This window comes from Camelus ferus, chromosome 2 (assembly GCF_009834535.1).
Source record: "Camelus ferus isolate YT-003-E chromosome 2, BCGSAC_Cfer_1.0, whole genome shotgun sequence".
In the NCBI taxonomy this organism is placed as follows: Eukaryota; Metazoa; Chordata; class Mammalia; order Artiodactyla; family Camelidae; genus Camelus; species Camelus ferus.
Genome location: NC_045697.1, coordinates 76,602,144 through 76,623,732, shown reverse-complemented (window position 1 = coordinate 76,623,732; position 21,589 = coordinate 76,602,144). Strand labels below are relative to the sequence as shown.

Genomic DNA, 21,589 nt, shown 5'->3' with positions numbered 1-21,589 from the left:
TTTTGAAAATCAGGGTGAGGAGGAGGCATTTATTACATTAAAGTAAAATTAAATAGCACAGATCTGCAACGGTCTTCTGGCAGAGCTCACCTAGCCCTGTACAGCCAGCATCTCGTTTATCTTCCCAGCATCCCCAGTGGAGGGTCAGAGGATATGTCCTGCATCTTGATTTTTTTGATTGGGAAATGAAACACAAGCAGTGTGACTGATAAACCCCAGTGAGTCCATTATATAGGGATCAGGACTTGTTGCCTGCAGATACTGTAGATATTTTTAAATGAAGATATTAGTGTATTTTATGAGACTGGTTTCAGGTTCTATCTCAAGACCATCAGCTCCAGGGGATAGAGGAGCCAGTATCGGGCAAAATGGTTTTATGTCTGGAAGGAAAATTTGGATTATGGACTTTTTAAATCACTTTTTCCTTTCCGCTCCCCTTTGCTTGGGTCTTTGAAGAATAATTTTTTATATTGGACGTAACTAAAGAAGGAAAAACACCCTCAGCACCTCAGTAGAATAATGAAAATCTTAATGTGGCTGAATATGTACTTTCACAGTTCGAATTTAAACCGATTGTATTTCTCAGATTAATTTATGTCCTGTTCTACTTAACACACTGTTTTCAAAACCCTATAAATTCTCTTTAACAGTGAAGTTCACAACTGTTGAAAAGCAAGGCCAAATGAGAGTTGCCAAAGAAAGGTGATTAAGCCTGTTGTGTATTCTTTGGGCCTTAAACATTACTAAGCTTTCCCATTGCTAGGAGAGCTCATGTGAGTGTTCATGTAAAAGCACCATCACCATCCTCACCAATATCATGATGTTTATTGAACACTTATTATGTGTTTTTTCTAAGAATTTTACCCATGATAAGTCTTTTAATCCTCATAACAACTCCCTGAAGTTGGTGCTATGTCCCCATTTCACAGGTGAGGAAACTGAGGCATTAAAAAAGTTCTTTTAGTGGGGAGGGTGTGGCTCAGTGGTAGAATGTGTGCCTAGCATGCATGAGGTCCTGGGCTCAATCCTCAGTACCTCCGTGTAAATAAATAAACAAACAAACAAACCTAATTATCTAATTCCCCCAAAAAACAAACCAAAAAAAAAAGTTCTTTTATTCGTCATTGTACATTCTAACTGTAAAATATACGTTTGGAGATAAATTATTCATGTGAGCTTTTAACCCAAGATGTGTGTGTACTTTATAGGTATTTTTAAAAAATTATAGGCATTTATTTTATATTTACCTAATGGATTGTATGCATCTAAAACCTTACCCACTCAAAAGTATGTCACCACTATGAAGACATTCATTTTAATGATCTTTTAAACAAAGAAGTTACCAGTATTATAACTTATGAAAACCTAAAGCTATACATTTAATCCTCAGAATAATGTTAATTACCCCCACAAAAGTATTTCCATATTTCAGATTCCATGATTAGAAGTTTTATATTCAGGAAAATTAAATCCAAATGTGAATACTTTACGTATATCATTCTTTGGCATGGGAGAGAAAAATTAGCAAGAGCCCTCATGTGCTCACGCCCACAATGACAGATAGTCTTATCTGGCACAGGGAATCACTAGCTGTTACAAAACTATGCGGATGAATAATAACACTGACACATTGCTCTTTGTACAATAGTGTCTGTTTTCCATAAAGCTTGAGGGTCACTAAAATATTACTGAAAAATAATTCTCATAGCCTGTACAGTCAGCATTCATTTGGCATCACTTTTCTGTTGAGTGATTAATCTGAGTTGATTAGCCAATCCAAAAATGAATGGAGTCTTAAATTAATAATACCCAACCCATCTGGTGTCAGTCACAGCCTTGCAAAGAAGAGTCCACTGCCTCCCAAACAAGTTTAAATCAGTTTGACGTCACGGCACTGAAGCTGTTTGTTGAGGAAGAGTGTTGGTTCATCTTGTATGACTGAGCATTTACCCCGGAAGCTCCTCCCGGCTCACTTCCTATCACTGAACTTGCTCTCATTTCTCCCTGGCTTCTCGGGGCTTTGTTTTTGATCATGACCAACTAAACCACACAGAATTCTCTCTTTCCCTGATATTAGAGAAACCCACGTGGTTTTGATTCCGAGCCTTCTGATGCAGTCTTTTTGGCACACAAGAGATGAACATGGAGCTTTCACTCACACCGTCAGAATGGATGCGTTCATTTGAATGCATATCTCATCTATGTCTGTTATGTGTATGTCTTTGAATATTCATGTTATTTCGCTTCTGAAATTATTCCATTTTATTGTATCTGCCATCCTGATTGCAGAATGAATACACTAAATATGTATTGCATGGTATTTTGTATTCTGCACTGTACCAACTTCTTGTCTATAAATATGCAGAGATATTTATGTTAATGTGAAACAGCTGAGGTGCATTCCTTCCTTCTCCTCCTTTTGCCTCCTTTCCTTAATTCCTCCATCCCTGTGATCCATGCAGATTTCCACAACCTTTACCTTGATTCCTAAATACTAATTTCCATGGCTACATTCCCACTATGTAATTATCCTGCCTACTTCATTTTTAGTGTTAGCTCAACTGAATCCAAACTGCTTTTCCTCTCTTGAACAGAATTTTTTTTTTTTCGCTTTTTTACCTGTGAGTATGCTGGAAACCCATTTACCATTGTGAACACTTGGCATGAGATCAATAAGGGTGAATTAAAGAACATCTTCGGGTTTATAGATTAGTCTGTTTCTCCAATTGGCATTGCTGAGAAATCTTAGCACTTCTAAAATTTGTTTATCTGACTTAAGGAAAGTATTTGCTTTCAGTTTCCTTAAAAAGAATGTTCAAAGAAAGAGACGTGTATTTTTTTAACACATTGAACATGTTTTTAATGAGAGCTACAAAGCATTATGTCATAAATTTAGATACATTTCAAAAATATAGAAACTATTAATATTTTTTCATCTTCCTCTAGCTCAATGTAGCTTTCATCTGTTATAGGATTAGGAAAAAAAGCAAGTTGGCAGGTATTGAAAATCGGGAGAAGTCTTTGTTATTCCTCTGAACTTCAACTGCCACTGGTGTCTTCAATACAGTTGGTATCCACCATCTTCACCAGATCGGTGGCAGAAACACCTCATTCACAAGGACCACAGCCTTGGGGTCTAAGTCAGCACTGACCTTCCTTTCTGACATAGCCTTTAAGTTCCCCTTCTTTCATCTGAAGTACTTTTAATAAAACTCCACATATTGCTGCCCAGCATCCATTGCCACTCTGAAAGTCTAAGTTATTTTTCATAATATCATGCCTTCCCTAAACCAGAAAACAGTGGTAAATGCCCTTCCAGACTTTATTGGCTCAACCATCTTTTGAATCACCATTACTTCCCCCTCAAATAAAACCTGTCTTTTATTTAAACCCTTGTATCCACAGGGGGAAAAGGGAAAGAAAGGCAAAAAGGGGCCTAAAGGGGAGAAAGGAGAACAGGGTGCTCCTGGATTAGATGCACCCTGCCCATTGGTATGTCTGACTCCTGCAACCGTCTCCAGATGTCACGTGTGGAGGGCTGAGCTGGGAGAGGAGCAAGCTGGAGGGGGTACCAGCGGGCGTTCTGACTCGGGTCTTTTAGCATAGACTTTAAGGTACCAGAAACATCCATCTCAGCTCATCCTGGTGTGTTCCAGACCTTGTCTCTGGCCACCAGCTCTGCCTAGTTTGTCAGCACTCAAGTATTGATGTGTATCCAGGACAAGAATGCAGAATCCAAGGAGGAGCCAGGGCTCCTCTGTGCCGCTCCAGAGAGCCATCCCTGTTTCTGGTCAAGCCCTAGTTACAGGATCCCATCAAACTGTTTTATTTTGGCCAACTTCACTGGCTGTTACTTTTCTCTTCAGAGTTGCTCCTCTCCCAGCCTTTTGTTACAGTGGTTATTTCTTTAGCAGAATGTGTGCTTAAGTGATTTCTTCTGTTAGTAACGTTATGAGTTAATCTTTACAAACAGGGATTCCGTGGCGTTAAGGGGGAAAAAGGGGAGCCAGGCCAGCCTGGCCTGGATGGGCTGGATGCCCCTTGCCAATTGGTACAGTATTTCTCTTTCCTACCACCCTGCATGCAGTTCCTTTGTTGATTACATATTCATCTCTATCAGCGTAAAGTGGTACTTGTGGAGCGAGCTTTACGTGATGAACACACTACATGCATGTGCATGCACAGCGCCTTCGGGGGCTCTGCAGAGTGAAGAGAACAAGCACGTGTTTCCATCAGTGACTGCAAATTAACCTACTGACGATGTTCTCACAGCTGACACGGCTGCCATGTCTGTGCTCTGGGAATGTCAGTTTATTGAATAACTATTTCAAGATGACATTAAAAGTACATGAAAATCTTCTATGTAAAGGTCCCGCTAGGCTGTAACTTTGGGTTTTACCCCTAAATTTAGCCTTTTTTTCATTAAAAGAAATAAAGTCTTTTTTGCCTCTTCCACTAAATTTCTATCAGGCTGAAAATAAAGCCAAACCTACAGAGGTAAGCTTCTGTGGGCAAGAGTTAACCCCTTCAAGGGAATGCTGTTAAGAGACCATAAGGAAGAAAACCAAACTTCTCGGAGCTTCTAAAAATAATAGTCTGCAGCCCAAACCCTCCTCTTTGTCACATAACCTTTTCAATTTAATGGTCTCTCCTTTTGAAACTCACTTTCCTGAAGTAGACAGATCTCCCCTATCTCCATTGGCATGAACTCAGAATCCTCCTTATACTAAAATCTAAAATTCTACCGGGTGATCCTTCCCCTTGTACCAATCTGGCATTACTGAATTTTTCCCAAATATCTTATAAAGTTATTTCAGAGTTTTTTTTTAACACTTAAAAAGGAAGTATATTCATCTTTTCTGAGGTATAAAGGAAAACTTTTTATGGTTATGTTGATGGTTATACTTGGTCTGCATGTTCTTATATTATTCTTAAGTACTAAGCATGATTCTGTAAGGATAAATTTATGTTTTTCAAGTCTTTTAAGAGATTGTATTTATAGAAAAAAATGTTATTCAGTCAATAATTACAATTAGAAAATCTTAATATGATGTGCCCAGTCTTTTATTTTGTTTGCTTGGTATTGATAATGAATAATATTTTACAGTCATTTTGTTGGAGGAAAACACAAGCATGCTTCATAATATATCAACTCTTCCTGTCTTGTTTGTATCATTTGTATCTGAAGAGTGCTCACACCTTAGGTGACAATAAATTTTTCAACATTTAAGAATCTCTGATGTATCCAGAATCTGTTCATTGGCATCTGAAGAATTCTAATTAAAATATTGACAAATGCTATGGATAACATTTTAGATATTGACTGGCTGCCTATCTTGTAAATCAATCAATTTAATATGTTTTACTATATCTGCTTTCAGTATAAAAAAGTGAAAGATACTGGTACTTGAAGAGCTATAACCTTCAGATAGAAATGGTTCATCACTGATTATTCATCATTATCATGCACACAGCCATAGAATGCAGTGACCAGGAAGAGAACTTATTTCAGTGTATTGGATAAAGATAGTTGTAAAATGTGTTTTAATGAAGTTAGGAGAAATAGTGTAGACTTATTATATAAAATTACAATTAAGTAGACCACTAGGCTTTGTAAATTACTTTTTCAAAATTAGGTGTAATTCATTCTGTATTTTGTATATTTTCAAAATGCATACTCACTTTGGGAAACATTTGAATTTTCTTCATTTCTAACTACTGGGTAATTTATTGGAAGTTGATAATTAGTAAAAGATGCCTATAACTAAAGCCCCTTAACAGGTAGAAATCCATTTTTAAGCCTCTGAGCATGTTAATTATGAAGTATGATCACTTTTGTGGAACCTGAGAAATTCTTCTTCTTTTTAAAATAGGGGCCGGATGGATTACCCATGCCTGGCTGTTGGCAAAAGGTAGGCTTTACAGAATTATTTCTAAAAGAAGCACTCTCCCTTTCCTCTTCACCCAGCCTAGCCTTTTCCATGTAGAACAGAATTTTTTGAATTTGACATTCCTTCAAGTTGTTTGGGTATTAAAAAGCAAAAGATTCCATCTCCAGAATATCTTTGAATGGTGTTTAGTGCTGATTTCTTCCTAAACTGATGAGTGAAAACAGCTCTTAGCAAACACAGTAATTCGTGGTTCCCTATCTAATCCTTTCTTTGGAGTGGAAAGGGGCAGTGCATCTTGACAATGGTTTGCTTGTCTCTCAAACTCCTTGTCCTCCTACTGTTCAAAATTATTCTTAATTGTGATTCTTTTTCTATATATACTCAATTACTTAGAATAATGTGCAAATCCATGGTAGAACCCTGTCAATATTAGTCACAAAGCTCAGAAAGCAGAAAATGTGGGCATGATTTTTTTTTCCTTCCATGATGTCTTGATTTATTTCAGAGAATCAGGCTATATTTAAGTCAGTGTCCTTTATGATATCGGTTCACTCTAGCCTCTACATGTGGCCACCCACAGTCACTGTGTATGTATTCAGCAGGGAAAAGAACTTATCCTTCATAGAGAAGGGTCTGTGTACAAAGGCTGTGTGAGAAGCCCTTTCCTGTAGGGGACATCCCTTTATTTGATCCTCATAATAACCCTGTAGGGTATTATTACCCTTGATGATGCTGATGAAGGAAGTGAAATTCAGAGAAGTTAAGGAACTTCCAAGGGCACAGAACTGGTACATAACAGAACTAGAAGCAGACACTGGAAAGCAATGGCAGAACTTTAAGTAGGGAAGAGATCTGTATGGGCTGCGCTGTTCAGAGAATACCAAACCTTTACACAATAACAGTGCGAACCTAATTAGAAAAGACTGCGTGTGCTACCGAAAGTTAAAGGAATTCCACTGATGTGAAAATGAGCTAGGGGGAAGTATCCATGCTGCTTTCATCAGTTTGAATTTTTTTCTTTAACATCTTGTGGCTTAGTTAGTCATTTTTGACAGGCACGCTTCATTGGCAAAGCTGCAGCGCAGCTATGTAGGACTGCAGAAGGGTGAGGAGAGGCTGGGCTTCTTTGTTTGCCTCTCCTCTCATCAGCTCCGTGGGTGTGGAGATTCTGTGAAGCTCCCTCTCTTGCTTAACTGCTCTCACCCTACTTGGCCAGAGAAAGCAAATCCTTCTCTCCCAGTAGCGTCATTTATTTAACAGCTTCCCACACTCCCCTTTCAGCCTGTCGGATCATTAGCTCCATCCTGGCTGAGGTCAGGCGGTCCTCAGGACAATGAGCCTATCACCACATTCCTCTTCACCTGAGAAAACTATCCTTTCACCATCATAACCCCCGTTCTCAGAATTGTTAATACCACCCTGAGCTGGAATTACCGTCTGCTCTTTAACCTTTGCCCTGTAATTGAATACTATAATGATTTTTTAATCCAGTCATTGGCACACTTTACACAGAGGGATATGTCAAAGGCTTACTTTATCCAGCCTCTGACACTACTCAGAACTTGGGTTCACATCGTTTTTGGCTGCTTCTAGGTCACTTCCTTTTGGTGAAGGCATAAAACATAATGGCAACAAGCAAAGGATTCATCGTCTTTTGGGTTCACAAATTAGCCAAACCTAGTAATAACATGAATAGCATCAGAAAATCAGAAATTTACCCTTTAAGAATTCTACATAAGAGTGAAGATCTCTTAAAATCTAGCATCTTCTTATATAAAGAATAATAACTCAGTGATTAAACTTCACTATTGCCTACCACACTCCCCAATACACTCTAATGCAAATCCTACTGCTCATCCTCTCCCAACACCTCCACCTGCCAAAAAAAAAAAAAAAAAAAAAAAAAGAAGAAGAAGAAGAAAAAGAAGAAAGAAACGATTAGAAAAATGAAGTGTTCTCAAATCTCTTATGTGGTCAGCTTAGGTATCTCAAACACACTGTTAGTCAAATCAAATTAATTTTTAAATGATATTTCAAATAGAAGGCCTGTAGAGTAGGGAGGGGTATAGCTCAGTGGTAGAGTGTGTGCTTACCATGCACATGGTCCTGGGTTCAATCCCCAGTACCTCCATTTAAAAAATAATAAATAAATAAATAAATAAATAAATAAATAAATAAATAAACCTAATTACTTCCCCCTTCCAAAAAAAAAAAAAAAAAAAAGCTGAATTTAAAAAAACATTTAAAAACAGACAAATTTAGAAAAAAGAAGGCCTGTAGATGACTTAGTCCTGTTTTAGGGGACTCCTCTTTCAAACAGTATTTTTAGTAGTCTTGAGAGCACGGGAGTAAATGACCTGAAATTCAGATTGTGTCCGCAGGGAAAATCACTGTGATTAGCGAACAAGTCCTGTTGCTCATGCTCCTCTCAATAATAATCTTTTCCATGTAAAACCATTTGATCTTTGTTTAAATTACTTTTCCTCCTAGATACAGTTCAGTCTTCTAAATTTTTGAAGAATGATAATGTACCAATTCATACTGTAATTCATACAGTGAAGAAAGAGCAGAATTTATGGTTGGGAAAATACAGGCTATTAGTTACCACCCATTCTCATCCAGAGATTAAAAATTATTTAATAGGAAAAATACTGTGAAACTTCTTATTTTTTAATGTTTCACTAAACTTTGTTTTTCCAGAAAGGGCTGACAGGTTTGCAGCAGTACCTTCCACAAGCAAGGGGACAGATTTTTTTAATTAAGTTTTAAAATCTGGGGTTAGGGGGGTTGGAGAAGCTTAAAATTCTGTAGATTACTTGCAAAACACTGGTTTCTCAAAAAAAAAAAAATGCATCTGTTTGAAATCTGAGATAAGTGGGAGTTTGGAGAAAGGACTACTTCCTACAGACACAGTCCCTGGCCTTGACATGACATGCATGAAGGTTGAGAGAACTCTGTCTCTAAAGATCACACAGCACCCAGCCTCTTAAGTACATTTAATATAGTGTCTATTTTTATTGGAGAGAGAAGAGCAAATATTTTTAATGATTGAACTGAGAGATGACTGTGGAGGTGAGTCCGCGTTGTGCAGGGGAGATGAGGAGATCTGTATCATTCTCCTCCTCTGGACACTCTACTTTTCTAACTGGTTTTTCTTTGCACAGAAGTCAAAGTTGTCACCAAGTTCTGCTCTGTAAGTTACACCTCAAAGATCACCGTTCCTCAGTTCTTTCAGACTTAACTTCAGTTCTAGGAAAACCTTAATCATGATTGCAGCTCAAAACAAGGAACCAGACATTTCTAGTTTCTTAGATCACCATGGAACCTACAAGGCAGCTTGCAGACCTGACAGCCGGCAGACAGGTCTACCCTGTACGCTATTCACAGCAGGGCATGGCCAGCCAAAAGGGGGAAACCAGAGCTAAAGCAGAGTAGAGACTTCAGGCGTCGATGAAGTGAACAATGCCACTAAGGTCAGACTCCTCAGCCTTTTCTGTAGTTGTGTTTTAATGCTTGGAGAAGGTGACATAAGCCATGAATAGGACATGTATTTTAATTACAACACATAGGTGATAAAATCCTAATTTTCTGCTTTCCCAGAATAGTTACTGAGACAAACACTTTCCACAAACTTCTCGGTGGCAAAAGTAAATTGTGGGCTAAACCTAGGATGAAAAATGTGATGAGTTTTAGAAAAGTAATGTATTGGACATATCAATTGGCTCACTGATTTAAAAAAAAAAAGACTCTATTCAGGGTTCTACCAGTTTTCTTAAAATAAATGTTACTTTGGAATTTTTATCCTAGACTACTAATTCTATATATCTGTCTTTTTTGTTGTTTGTTTCTCTGCAGTGATGAATCTAACCTTCCGAGCATGAAGTTGTGTGTATAATGGTCCACTTTTTATATTTATAGTTGGAAACTGAATTGCAGATTTTACAAGTCTGAGATATGTTTACAGATAGCTGCTTCTTCCTGTTTGCAGTAGTACACATGTCCATCTTTCCTTCACTTACATCTGAAAATGGGCAATCCGTGAAAGCAGTGAGAAGCCTGCAAAAAATATTGATCAGTATCTCTTTATCTTGTGTGAAGATATGTATTTATATGGACATAGTGATAGAGCTTGATTGTTCTTGCTATTTTCTTACTTTCGGGCTTGTTAATTGCATGGACAAAAAGTGCCATGAGATAGTTTACATGAAATTGTGACCAAATATGGACTCGAAGCTATGGAAATGTACTATCCTGACTGATTATAGAGTTTACCGTCACATCCCTACTCACCTTTGCTATTCACACCCACGGCACCCATTGAAACTGACTAAAAATGCATGACCGTGTGCCAAGCCTGCTTGTGCAACTTCAGATGCTAGCATGCTGCGTAATGAGTCCTCTGATCACATCTGAGCTTTTATTTCTTTTGTCATCTCAAGGGGGTTACACCATGGCTTATTGCCAAAAAGAGATAAAGTGGCGGAGAGCACACACACAAATGGTCTTGTATTTTGAGGGAGTTGCAGAGCCAACTGCAGATCTACAACTTCTGTGGGCTCACGTGGCCTCCTTGCTTGAAATGTTGAGGGGTTGAGCCGGTTGCTGCCGCCAGGTTTCCTTGGGCTGCCTTTGGCAACGAAGACAAGGAAAGAGGACCAGTTCAGCCTCCTGTGCTGTCTCTCATGTGACCAAGTGGGAAAGAGGTTTACAAAGGCGGGCACCCGAAACAGCAGAATTTTCTTTTTTTAATAAACAGAATTCCAACAAGTGTTAATATGGGTGCTTTTCGAAAATGACAGAGGCACACAGCATTTCTTTGGGGTAGGAGATTCTTGGAATGGCAGCCCCTGTTCCTGAGGACAAAGCGTGTACACATCCCACCGAAACTCAGGTTGCTGAAGAAATAACACGTCCCAGGAAGGGACTGGCTGAAATGGCCTCTCCCGAAGACATGGGAGAGCTCACCCTACAATCTCCACCGAAGCTGATGTGGGAGCTTCTCTTCCTTCCAAGAGCCAACCCATGTAAAACATTTTCTACAAAGTTCTAGAAACAAAAGATATTTCCCATTCTTTTTATTACTTTTTTTTCTTTTTTAGTCCCAGGAATATTCAGGAAAAATTTTTTTTTCTGCTTTTATCACATTTATTTTGAACAATTTTTTAAGAAAAGTCTTCAAATCCTAATAACTTGGTACCAGCAGTCAATATTTTTTGCTAACTTTTGCTAACTTCTGCTAACTTCTTTCTTGTTCTAAGTAACTAAAGAGAATATAAAAGAAGCTCCACTTTCAGTTCAGTCATTGTAAAGCATCCCAGTTAAGCAATTTTTTCAGTACTTTTTGATTTTCTTCATATGATGACTATAACATGCATAGTGATTATCAGTTAACATAAAGCCAAGATTTGGTCACATTTGATAGTATTAATTCATTTCTATTTCTTGTAGTTCTATTTAGATCTAAGTTTTGTCTATATTTAGATTTCTTTATCTTTTTTACATTTCTAAATTTTGTCTTATGCACAGACCAAATCTGAGATCTCAGAAAGCTGTGAAATATAGTCACCATAAAGAGATATTTTTCAACTACTTGCTCAAAAGTTACCTGATTGTATTAGACTGAGCATTTCTTTGCACAGGAAAGAGTTGATAGCATGTTTTGAAATGACTCCTTCTAAGTGGAAGGAGTACATTAGGAGAAACATCACTGATGAGGAATAGTCACTCTTTCAGCCCATTGGACAATATAATTTCTGATTTCATGCAATTTTGTGGGAAATTTTCTGGTTTCATGTATAGGTTTTCACCACCAGAGGGGAAATTACCTCATCACTGGCTTGTGGTGACAACAGTTAAGATATGATTATAAGACAAGGATCCTAAGATCCTTATGGTCTCTTTCACATCATATAACCAAATGCTCAGTTTTACAAAATGCCTTCTTTTTGTTTCCATTAAGTTTTCAACAATGGAAAGATATTTGAACTGATCTGTCAATATAATTGGTAACATTTCTAGTAACATTCCACACTCCAAAACCAGTTTAGCATTTTTAAAACAACAGAGGGCATTTTCTACCCATCTCTTGTATGACCTGGTCAGGATAAGGTATTATTCAATGTCTGAAACAATTTGTCTTAAATGGTTTGGAAAAATGAACTAAAGCATGTAAAACTACAGTCTCTTCAAGAAAACAAACAGTAGTGTCTTGAGAAAAATCCGGTGGCTATATTTCTTCCTATCTATCTTCCCTTTTACTCCTCTAGTAGAAAGAGGTATTGAGATGGATCACTATTTAAAACGTGCACAGCTTCATAAGAGAATACCTCATCATCAAAAGAGAAACATTTCATGTGAAAAAATATATGTATATTTTTTAAACACAGCCCTTTAAAAATACTGTTCTGTCCTATGTGTATATTGAGATTTTGCTCAATAACTGATTTGACAGTATTGACTTTTATTCCATGATTAAAGGAAGCTGTAATCTTCCATTACGTTTATTTCCTTGCGGAATACAAAAGGACTGTGATACTCCTCTTTGTTCCATGGAATTACTAGGTCTTAACCGTCATGCATAATCTTCAGCTTGTGTTACTGAAATATTTTAAATCATCCATTTTGTTATCAATATAGAGAATCCTCAGATTAATTCCCTAGTGAACTAATGAAAGTGTCTGCTGATACATGTGTTGGCAGATACATTTTTTAAAGATTTCTTTCTTTAATTTATATTATTGGATAAAAGATTAAGAAAAAAATCATGAAAAACACATGGGAAATAAGTCAAGATCAGGTCCTATGTCTGATAAGCATCTTTTAAGGATGCCAAATTGATATGTGTTTTAGCTTTAAAATTCTTTTCCATTTATGTTTTTGCTAATGTATTTCTTTTCTTTTTCTTTATGGGCAATGCAACTCTACTATGGATAATTTCATTTCTCTGTTTAATAGCATTCCTAAGCTGTTAGCGTGTGATTTTATTTTAAAAGTTCATGGATTTATAATTATGGTTCAATGACCAGTCTTTCTTAATGTAAAGGAAAACAAAACGGTGTACCTGTAGATGCTGTGTGTTTACTTGGATTGTGGATCCTCTTCTTTCTAGTTCATTTCATATGCCGTATGTCTTTTCCAACATTCATTCTCACCTTTTAGCTTGTATGGTTTGATTAAGCGTGACAAAATCAACGTCAGATAGGTCTGCACACATTCGTAGAATACCTGACACATAAATTTGCCTAAGCTTTTCTTCTGGTTTTCATTTTCATTATGAAAAGCAGTCTTGAGGGACTTTTATTTCTCATTTGATTTCATAGAAAACATGAGAATGTATTGAATTTCCACCAAAAAAAAAATCTGTTCTTGAATCCTGTACATGATGTTCTGTTGGGACAGTAAGGACTCTTGTGCATCCAGTAGTTCATTCTGTATGCCCTTTGTCTACTATGCATATATATCTGCTAGTTTGGAAATGGTCAAATAAGCATGTCAGTACCTACGGAAAAATTAACTGATATCTTATATTTTTATCACTTAGAAAATATGCTTAATTTTCCAAGGCTTTATTTTTAATGTTCATATTGTAGCATAAAAAGTTAACACCACTTTTCATACTTTTTTTTAATTTTTTTGGCCACTATATATAATCTTACCCAGAAATAAGTTATACTTGAAAGGTGGGTGGTGTTTTGATATCTTCCAGTAAGTTATCATAGAAACATGCAGATATTGATATTTGAAACCTTGTTTTTCTCCATTTTTTGATAATCACATTAGATTAATAAATAATATTATGCAAAATGAACTTTTCTAATTTCTACCAAAACAAACAAACAAAAAAAACCTTGCTATCTCTAGAAAGTTGAATCCAAAGCAAACTAATCTTATATTCTCAAAAACAGTAATTAAGAACAATCACATGTGATTCTGGCTGTTAAAACAATTCATTCCTAGGGGAATTAACATACTTGACCAATTATGATCCTGCTAAATTATATTTTAGAATGTAAGGACTTTCAGTCCCTACTTTTCCCCATTTTTATTGAAATATCTTTGTATTGGTTGAATTTACTATATACCAGGGCAGAGATACCCTATATTCTTAGTGGATTTTGTTTTTGGTAATCCAACACAGAAGCATTTTAATGGCATTTCTGATTTTTTAAATGTATTTAAATGCATAAGATTCCCTTTGCTGCTTATAGACAGAACTGTCCTTGTGGGAATATGAAGACTTTTTCAACCTGATCTGTTATGTTTGATTTATTGATAACAAAGTACCAACATTTCTCAAAATGCTGTGGATAATCTCAGAAATATTAATAAATTGGATTCACAAAAGAATGTCTTACATACTATTGACATTTATGTGAATATTCTTTTTACTGTTGTAAATGTTTCATGCAATCTAGTAACATTTTTAAAAGATGTATGTATCTGATTTTCCTTTAGAAAATATTATATTTTTATTTGTATTTTTTACATTTTAAAGTTCATCTCTATGTGCAGCTATTTTTATATTGCCAAAAAAATCACGTAAATACAAAATAAGAGAAAAATGCAAAAAAAATATTTTGGCAAGCATTACACTGCATATTTTTCTTAACGTTTTGTGGGCCAGTCTCGTGTAATTGATTATTCTAAGAATGTGTTGTGTCTTATCACTGTAAATATGGCACAAACCTGTTTTTCTCAGTAGTGTAAATAATTGAAAGATTGAATTCTCCCTGTTTGACTTCTTATTTCAATTTCATTGTAACTTCTCAAGCTGACATTGCTGAATCAAAGGACCCATGTGGTTTTTGATTTGCAGCTTGGAGAGAATTGCATTCTGCTCAGTTTCTAATTTGTTTTTATTTGCTTTTATAAACTTGATTTCAGGGTTCCTAGTTTGTGAGAAGTTGATCTTCAGAATTATTTTTACACTATTTATGACTTATTTTCATAATGTAATAAGTGTGTAATTATTACAATATTAATCCAAACAATGGTAATGAATTGTATTGTTATAAAGCTTTATTGATGTTCACAAACACCTTGGTCTGTTTTCTCTGATTTAAACACCGCCCATAAAGAATTTTATTCTTCTCTTCTTTTTCGTCAACTTTTTTATTCTTTTTTTTTTTATTGAAATGCAGTTGATTTACAATATTAGTTTCAGGTGTACAGCAAAGCAATTCAGTTATACATATACATACATACATATATATTTTTTCAGTTCCTTTTCCATTACAGCTCATTACAAGAAATTGAATATAGTTCCCTGTGCTAGACAACCTGCCCTTGCTTTTCAGTTCTTCAACCAGATTCTTCTCTGTCACTTCCAGATCCTCTCTTTATCACTTTCTCATCCCTTCTTTACCTAAAAACCCATTTTACCTCTCTAACTCCTACCTATCTTCTGTGTCTCTATTTAGACATCACTGCTTCTGAGTTCCCTTTGCATCTTGATTTCATTTATCGCAGTGCTTTTTCATGGTTCTGCTCCATGGAGAGGTATGGCTGTGTTGTTTGCTCTTATGTTCTTAATGTCCAGCACAATGCCTAGCAAAGAGTTGGCACCCAATAAATATTTGCTGAATAAATAAGTGAATGAAAGCAATTACTCAGAGGGATACAGAACAAGCCATCCAAGGGTAATATAAGTAACTGGTGTGAAAATATGCAACAGTGAGCATATAATCCTTATGAAAATTTGCATGACTGCTCCATTGACTCAGAAATGATAACATAATTCTACAGGCATGTTCTTTTCTGTTCTCTTACAACATTTACATCAAATCAGTTTCAACATCAAATAGTGATAGCAACAATGACCTAGGGGAGCGATTCCTTACCTCTTTTGGACCAAGTTGTATTCCCTTGAGAACAAATGTGCTATGAAATCGTAATGGGTAGTCCACAAATAAAATCATTAAGTATAGAATATGTACTGGAATGCCCATCAAAGGGATAAAGGATACAGTCTCCACAGACCACAGTTTGGAAAATGCTGCTCTAGAGTATTATTTGATCTAATTCAGTCAACACCTGCCATAGCTCGGGTGTGCAGGCAGCCAGCAGTGCCTCACGCCTTTTTGCTTGGTCGGCATTCCTATCACAGGAGCAGCTCCAAGGAGTGACGCTATTCCAAGCTGTCTTCATTGGCGACACCTCACTCTTCTGGCACTTGTTTCCACTCCTCCTTTTCATCTCCATTGCTCCCCCAATCCCCTCTCATATCGCCATCCTAAAATGTACTAGGATTCACTTCTTAACCGGAATTGGAATGTGATTTCAATGTCGACCCAAATCCATCTTTCAAGGCAATGACAAGATCCAAGAGTAAGAAAGTCCCACTTGGGAAGTGTGTGTCAGCAGAGTGCAAAGCTAACTTTTCTGGCTAAATTATGAGTTTGTACTTGCAAACTGAAGGGGAGGTTGGACTATGAGAACCAGAAAAGCAGGTGAGCCACAGTTATACTGAGCCTAAATATCAAGTCACAGGTTGAGCAGCAAGGAATGCTGAGGTTGTCAGACTGTGGAAGAAATAGTTGTTGACTCCACCTGTGGCTGAAATGACTGGTAGGTGGGCAAAGTATCAAACAGCCATATGGTGTTGAATAACTATGATTTTCCTAGACTGTTCTGGAAAATCATAAAATAAAAACAAATATAAGCAAAAGCAAGTGATAATGGAAAAACTGAGTAAAACTGGCAAGAGAATTTATCTTTAGCTAATTTCAGCTACATATTTTGCACCATTTGCTGCTTTAAACTTACTGCCCATAATCTACTGTCCACAATTTATTGCCATAATTAGCTCTCAATTTTTTCTTTTAATTCATCTAATAATTTTAGTGCTGCTCTGTGAATGCCACAACAGTAAAGGTGTCTTTTCTACTTTCAGGGCTGAAGGATTCATTGATTTTAAAAAAGTACTTTCCTCCCTGACTCACCACCTTTCCCAAAAATACAAGAAAGGGGAAAAAGCCTAATTATGTTATGTTCTTGATACAAAAAAGGGGGAGGGAGGTAATACATAATACAAGAATAGGGAAATTGAAATATAGCATTTGAGAAAATTCAGTAAGTACTCCTGATAAAAATTGAAATAGAATCAAGTTTCCTTAACCTGGTATAAAGATAAATACATTAAAAACCTACAGCAAACATCTTTTAAAAAAACATTTTGAGGTACAATTAACCTGTACAAAGCTGTACGTATTTAGCATATACAACTTGATGAGTTTGGGGATAAGTATACACCTGTGAAACCATCACCACCATCTACAAACATCTTTCTTAACAGCAAAAAGTTAGAAATGTTTCCTTTAAAATCAAAAACAAGAAAGGAATATTTACTATCACTACTCCTATTATTGTATGGAATGTCTCAGCCAATGCAATTAGAAAACAAAAAATAAAGTAAAAGGGTTGAAAAGAAAGGAACAAAACTGCCTGTATTTGTTTTTTCAAGGCTGTTGCAATAAATTACCAAAATTTCATGACTTGAAACAACACAAATATATTATCTTACAGTTCCATAGTTTAGAAGCCCAAAATGATCTCACCGTGATAAAATCAAGGTGTCAGCAGGGCAGCATTCCTCTTTGAAGGGTCTAGAGGAGAATCAGTACCAGCTTCCAGCGGCCGCCTGCATCCCTCGGCTCATGGCTGCCTTCCTCCATCTTCAAAGCCAGCAACATCGGGCCGAGTGCTGATGCTGCCATCTCTCTGGTTCTTCCTCTTCTGCCTCCCTCTTCCTCTTTTAAAGATCCTTGTAACTTCATTCACCATCTTGGATAATCTAGGATAATCTCCCTAATTTAAAGTCAGCTGATTAGCAAACAGTTTTCCTACAACCTTAATTCACCTTTGGCATATGGCCTAACATATTCGCATGCTCTAGGGATAAGGACACGGATATCCTTGCGGGGGGGGGGTTATTCTGCCCCCTACACTGCCATTATTCACAGGTTATTTGATTCTGTATATAGAGAAACCTAAAGAAATGACAAATTATCAGAATTTATAGTATTTGCAGCCTGTACAAATTATAAGTAGTTAACAAGCAGTGATATTTTTGACAAAATAAAAATGCCATTTACATCTCATACCTTTCACATGCTATACTAGTAAGAATACTTGAAACTCTTCTCATCATGGTAATACTTCAATATTTCTTGACTTCTATTTATCTTCAAAACATTAAGCTATCTGAGGATTTCCTGAAAGAGCATGCGACAGGACACTGCTGCTACACACTGTCACACTGCGCCTCACAATGCTGAGAAGTAAACATTATTCTCCCTCTTCCTACAAATGAAAAAGCTGAGACTCAGAGAGGTTGGATCAGTGCTCATCCAGAAAATAAGTGACGGAGCAAGAATCTTAATCCAGGACAAACGTTATAGCTCCAGAAAGTTCTACCACAGGTACGGCTTTACCTCTCTGCCCCCGGGGGAGGTACTCGGCGCCTCTACCATTTCTTCCAACTTTGAGATGACATGATTCCATGTGTGACTAGTGATGATAAACAACAATAATACCACCTTATATTTCCATAGCATTTTGTATTTTTAAATCATTGTCATAACAATTATATCTGATTCTTATAGTAACTAAATATGATGAATAACAGTATCTTAATATTTCATTTGAGGAAAGAATTCAAAGAGAAAGTTTAGCCCAAATGACATCAGTTTTTAATAGCAGAGCATAGAACCAGAGTCTCCAAAGTCTTAGAACATTGTCTGACCACCAAGAAACAGAGCATGTAAACCCTCACTACCCACAGTGTTCCAAAAGCCTTTTTAACCTGTATTTCCATGAGATGTTTAGAGCTAGGGAATCGTCTGTTCTCAAGTCTAGTCATTTTTCTTCTGATTTAAGCTCTTTCCTTTAGGTGGTAATATTAGGAATAAATCATTTCTAGAATGTTTTCAACTAATGTTTGCAAAGTCTTTCTTGGCATTCCAAAGGCAAGTAGTTTAGTGTTTAAGAACTGAGTTGCTGGAGGCAAATGGCCTGTTTTTAAATCCCTGTTTGACCACTTACTAAGGCAACTCATCTCATCTCAGTGTCCTGGCTGGTAAAATGGGAATGATACAAGTACCTACCTCAAGGTGTCAGTTAATGCAAGTATCTAGTGAGTCAATACGTACACACACTCAGGTCAGGGCCGGTCCAGAGTCAGCACTCAGGGAACATGAGCTCTTATTCTCTGCAGAGCAAAAGCCCTGCGTTCTATTATCTTAGTGGAAAGATGGCAGTGATTAGAAGGGTCCAGTCTGTGTTAAGACAGAGAGGCATTTGTTCTTAAAGTCTAAATCCTTTCTCTTGCATTTCCGTGATGGTTTTACTATCACAAGAGAATCTGTATATACTGAGAGAAAAGCTAATGAGAAAGATAGTCTCCTTCCCCTGCTCCCGGGTTTACTGAGGTACAATTGACAAATAAAAATTGTATACATTTAAAGTATACAGCATGTTGTTTTGACATATGTATACACTGTGAAATGATTACCAAAATCAAGTTAATTATCATATTCATTGCCTTATGTGGTTACCATTTATGTGTGTGTGGTGAGAATGCAGAATTATTAACTAATAACAATACTGTCATTAGACTGTATATGAGACTATACACTAGATCTCCAGAACTTATTCTTCTTACAGAACTGAAACTTTGTACCTTTTGCACTCATTTCCCCCACTCCCCAGCCCCTGGAACCTACCATTCTACTCTCTGCTTTTATAAGTTCAACTTTTTTAGAGTCCATATATAAGTGACATCATGCAGTATTTGTCTTTCTGCATCTGGCTTATTTCACTTAGCATAATTTCCTCCAGTTTCATCCATATTATAACAAATGGCAATATTTCCTTCTTTTTAATAGCTGAATAATATTCCTCTACCCCCATATGTGTGTGTGTGTGTGTGTGTGTGTGCGCGCGCGCGCCGCACGTGTGCATATGTATGTATATCACATTTTCTTTATCCCTTCATCTGCTCATGGACACTTAGGATGTTTCTTTATCTTGACTATTGTAAATAATGTTGCAGGTAGTTTTCCTCTAATAAGTTGAGTTCAAAAATAGTGAATGTCACTACCTCCCAAGATACTTAGCAAGTTTCCTTGTGCAAAGATAGTTAAATTAATTATTGACAGGAGAAAGATTTGGGACTCTCAGGAATGAGCAATTAGAGAGAAGGCCATCAAAAGACAGTTGTATTAAGAACCACTGAAGTAAAGACATTTTGCTACATTTTCACCCATGCTGTATGCACAATCCAGTCAAACCACTGGACAAGCTAGAAGTGCAAGCATCTTTCTTAAGGAGTTCCACATGCCAAACACACACAACCCTGAGCTTTTGTGTTCCAAATCTGGTACGACACAGTGTACTGTAATATTAACAAACACAAAGAGATTATTAACACCTAGCTTAAGGTAATGGGCTTTCCAGGAATTAGTCTCTTCCTGCTTAAGTTAATAGCACAGAATTTTATTGATGATCCATAAAGGTTAACTCATAAAAATATTGGCACGGACAATGGCAGCACTTTTTCTTCTGTCAGACAGAAATTCAGTGCATGGTTGTGTTCTCTTAAAGACATTTGCATTTTGACTAAAATCCAGCCGGCACCTGAAGTTCGGCAGGAAATCAGTGGGTAAATCTCATGATGTTTCCTCTCCAGAGGCGATGCCTCTCACTCACACGCACTTGAGCTGTTTTCTAAAAACACAAGTGATAGGTCTGCAATGCACCAAGAAAATGCTCTTGTTCAAGGTCCTCTGAGGCCAGTGTTATGAATCTAAGTGATCCACCAACACACACAAATCTAACTGGTTCCTTAGCTCTATATGTTGTGGGCACTATGACCAAACTCCAGCTCAACAGTCACAGAGGGCTGCTGCCAAAGTCTGTGGAAATAAGACATAAAGGAATTCATGAGGGGGAAGGCATAGCTCAGTGGTAGAGTGCATGCCTAGCATGCACAAGGTCCTGGGTTCAATCCCCAGTACCTCCATTAAAAATAAATCAAAACCTAATTACCTCCTCCTCTCCCCCAAAAAAACTTAAAACTTTAAAAAAAATTTTTTTATAAAAAGGAATTCATCATCGACAGGTAAAGCAGTGATAGTAATTGATGTCATTGAGTGAGCCTGGACCACATACCATCACATACATTATCACCTTTATTTCTTATAACCACCCTGTGGGTTAGATACTTATTGTTCTCAATTTACCTATTAGAAAATTAAAACTCAGAAACCTGAAGTAATTTCCTCCAGGCTCACACGGCTAGAAAGTAGCAGAGCCAGAATTTGAAACTAAGCACCCTGGTTCCTGACACACACCCACAACACTGAAACTAAAGTTAGAGGTGTGTTCAGGGGACGATGTGGTGCAAAGAAGAGATGTTTGGCCAAACCAACTCCATTTCTCACTCTACAACTCAGGGATGCTAAAAAGGAATGTGGCTAGATTCATAGGAAGACTCCCAAAGGTCTGCTCCCAACAGTTGGGAACTGGAGGGTCCACACCCCACTCCTCTCTAAGACCAGAACCAAAATTAATAATCACGCTACTTGCTAAAAAGGATTTCTGTCCTTCCATCACGCCTATCAAATCCCATAGTAAATTGGGTCACTATCTCGTGATGAGTTTCCATTTCCAAAAGCTAGCCATAGTCCAATATGCCATTC

At 37.0% G+C, this 21,589-nt stretch overlaps 1 protein-coding gene and 1 non-coding gene across 2 annotated transcripts in view; both read left to right on the top strand.

The window, feature by feature from the left end:
• Positions 1 to 14,234, top strand: part of COL25A1 (collagen type XXV alpha 1 chain) — a 418,027-nt gene extending 403,793 nt beyond the window's left edge. Inside the window, 3 exon segments of the mRNA XM_032461611.1 lie at positions 3,974 to 4,051; positions 5,874 to 5,912; positions 9,747 to 14,234. Of these exon segments, the coding sequence (XP_032317502.1) occupies positions 3,974 to 4,051; positions 5,874 to 5,912; positions 9,747 to 9,749 (120 nt within the window). The 3' untranslated portion in view covers positions 9,750 to 14,234.
• TRNAG-ACC lies at positions 7,951 to 8,022 on the top strand. Its single transcript has one exon. It is a non-coding gene; the product is annotated as a tRNA-Gly (tRNA).
• Positions 14,235 to 21,589: the final 7,355 nt, after the last annotated feature.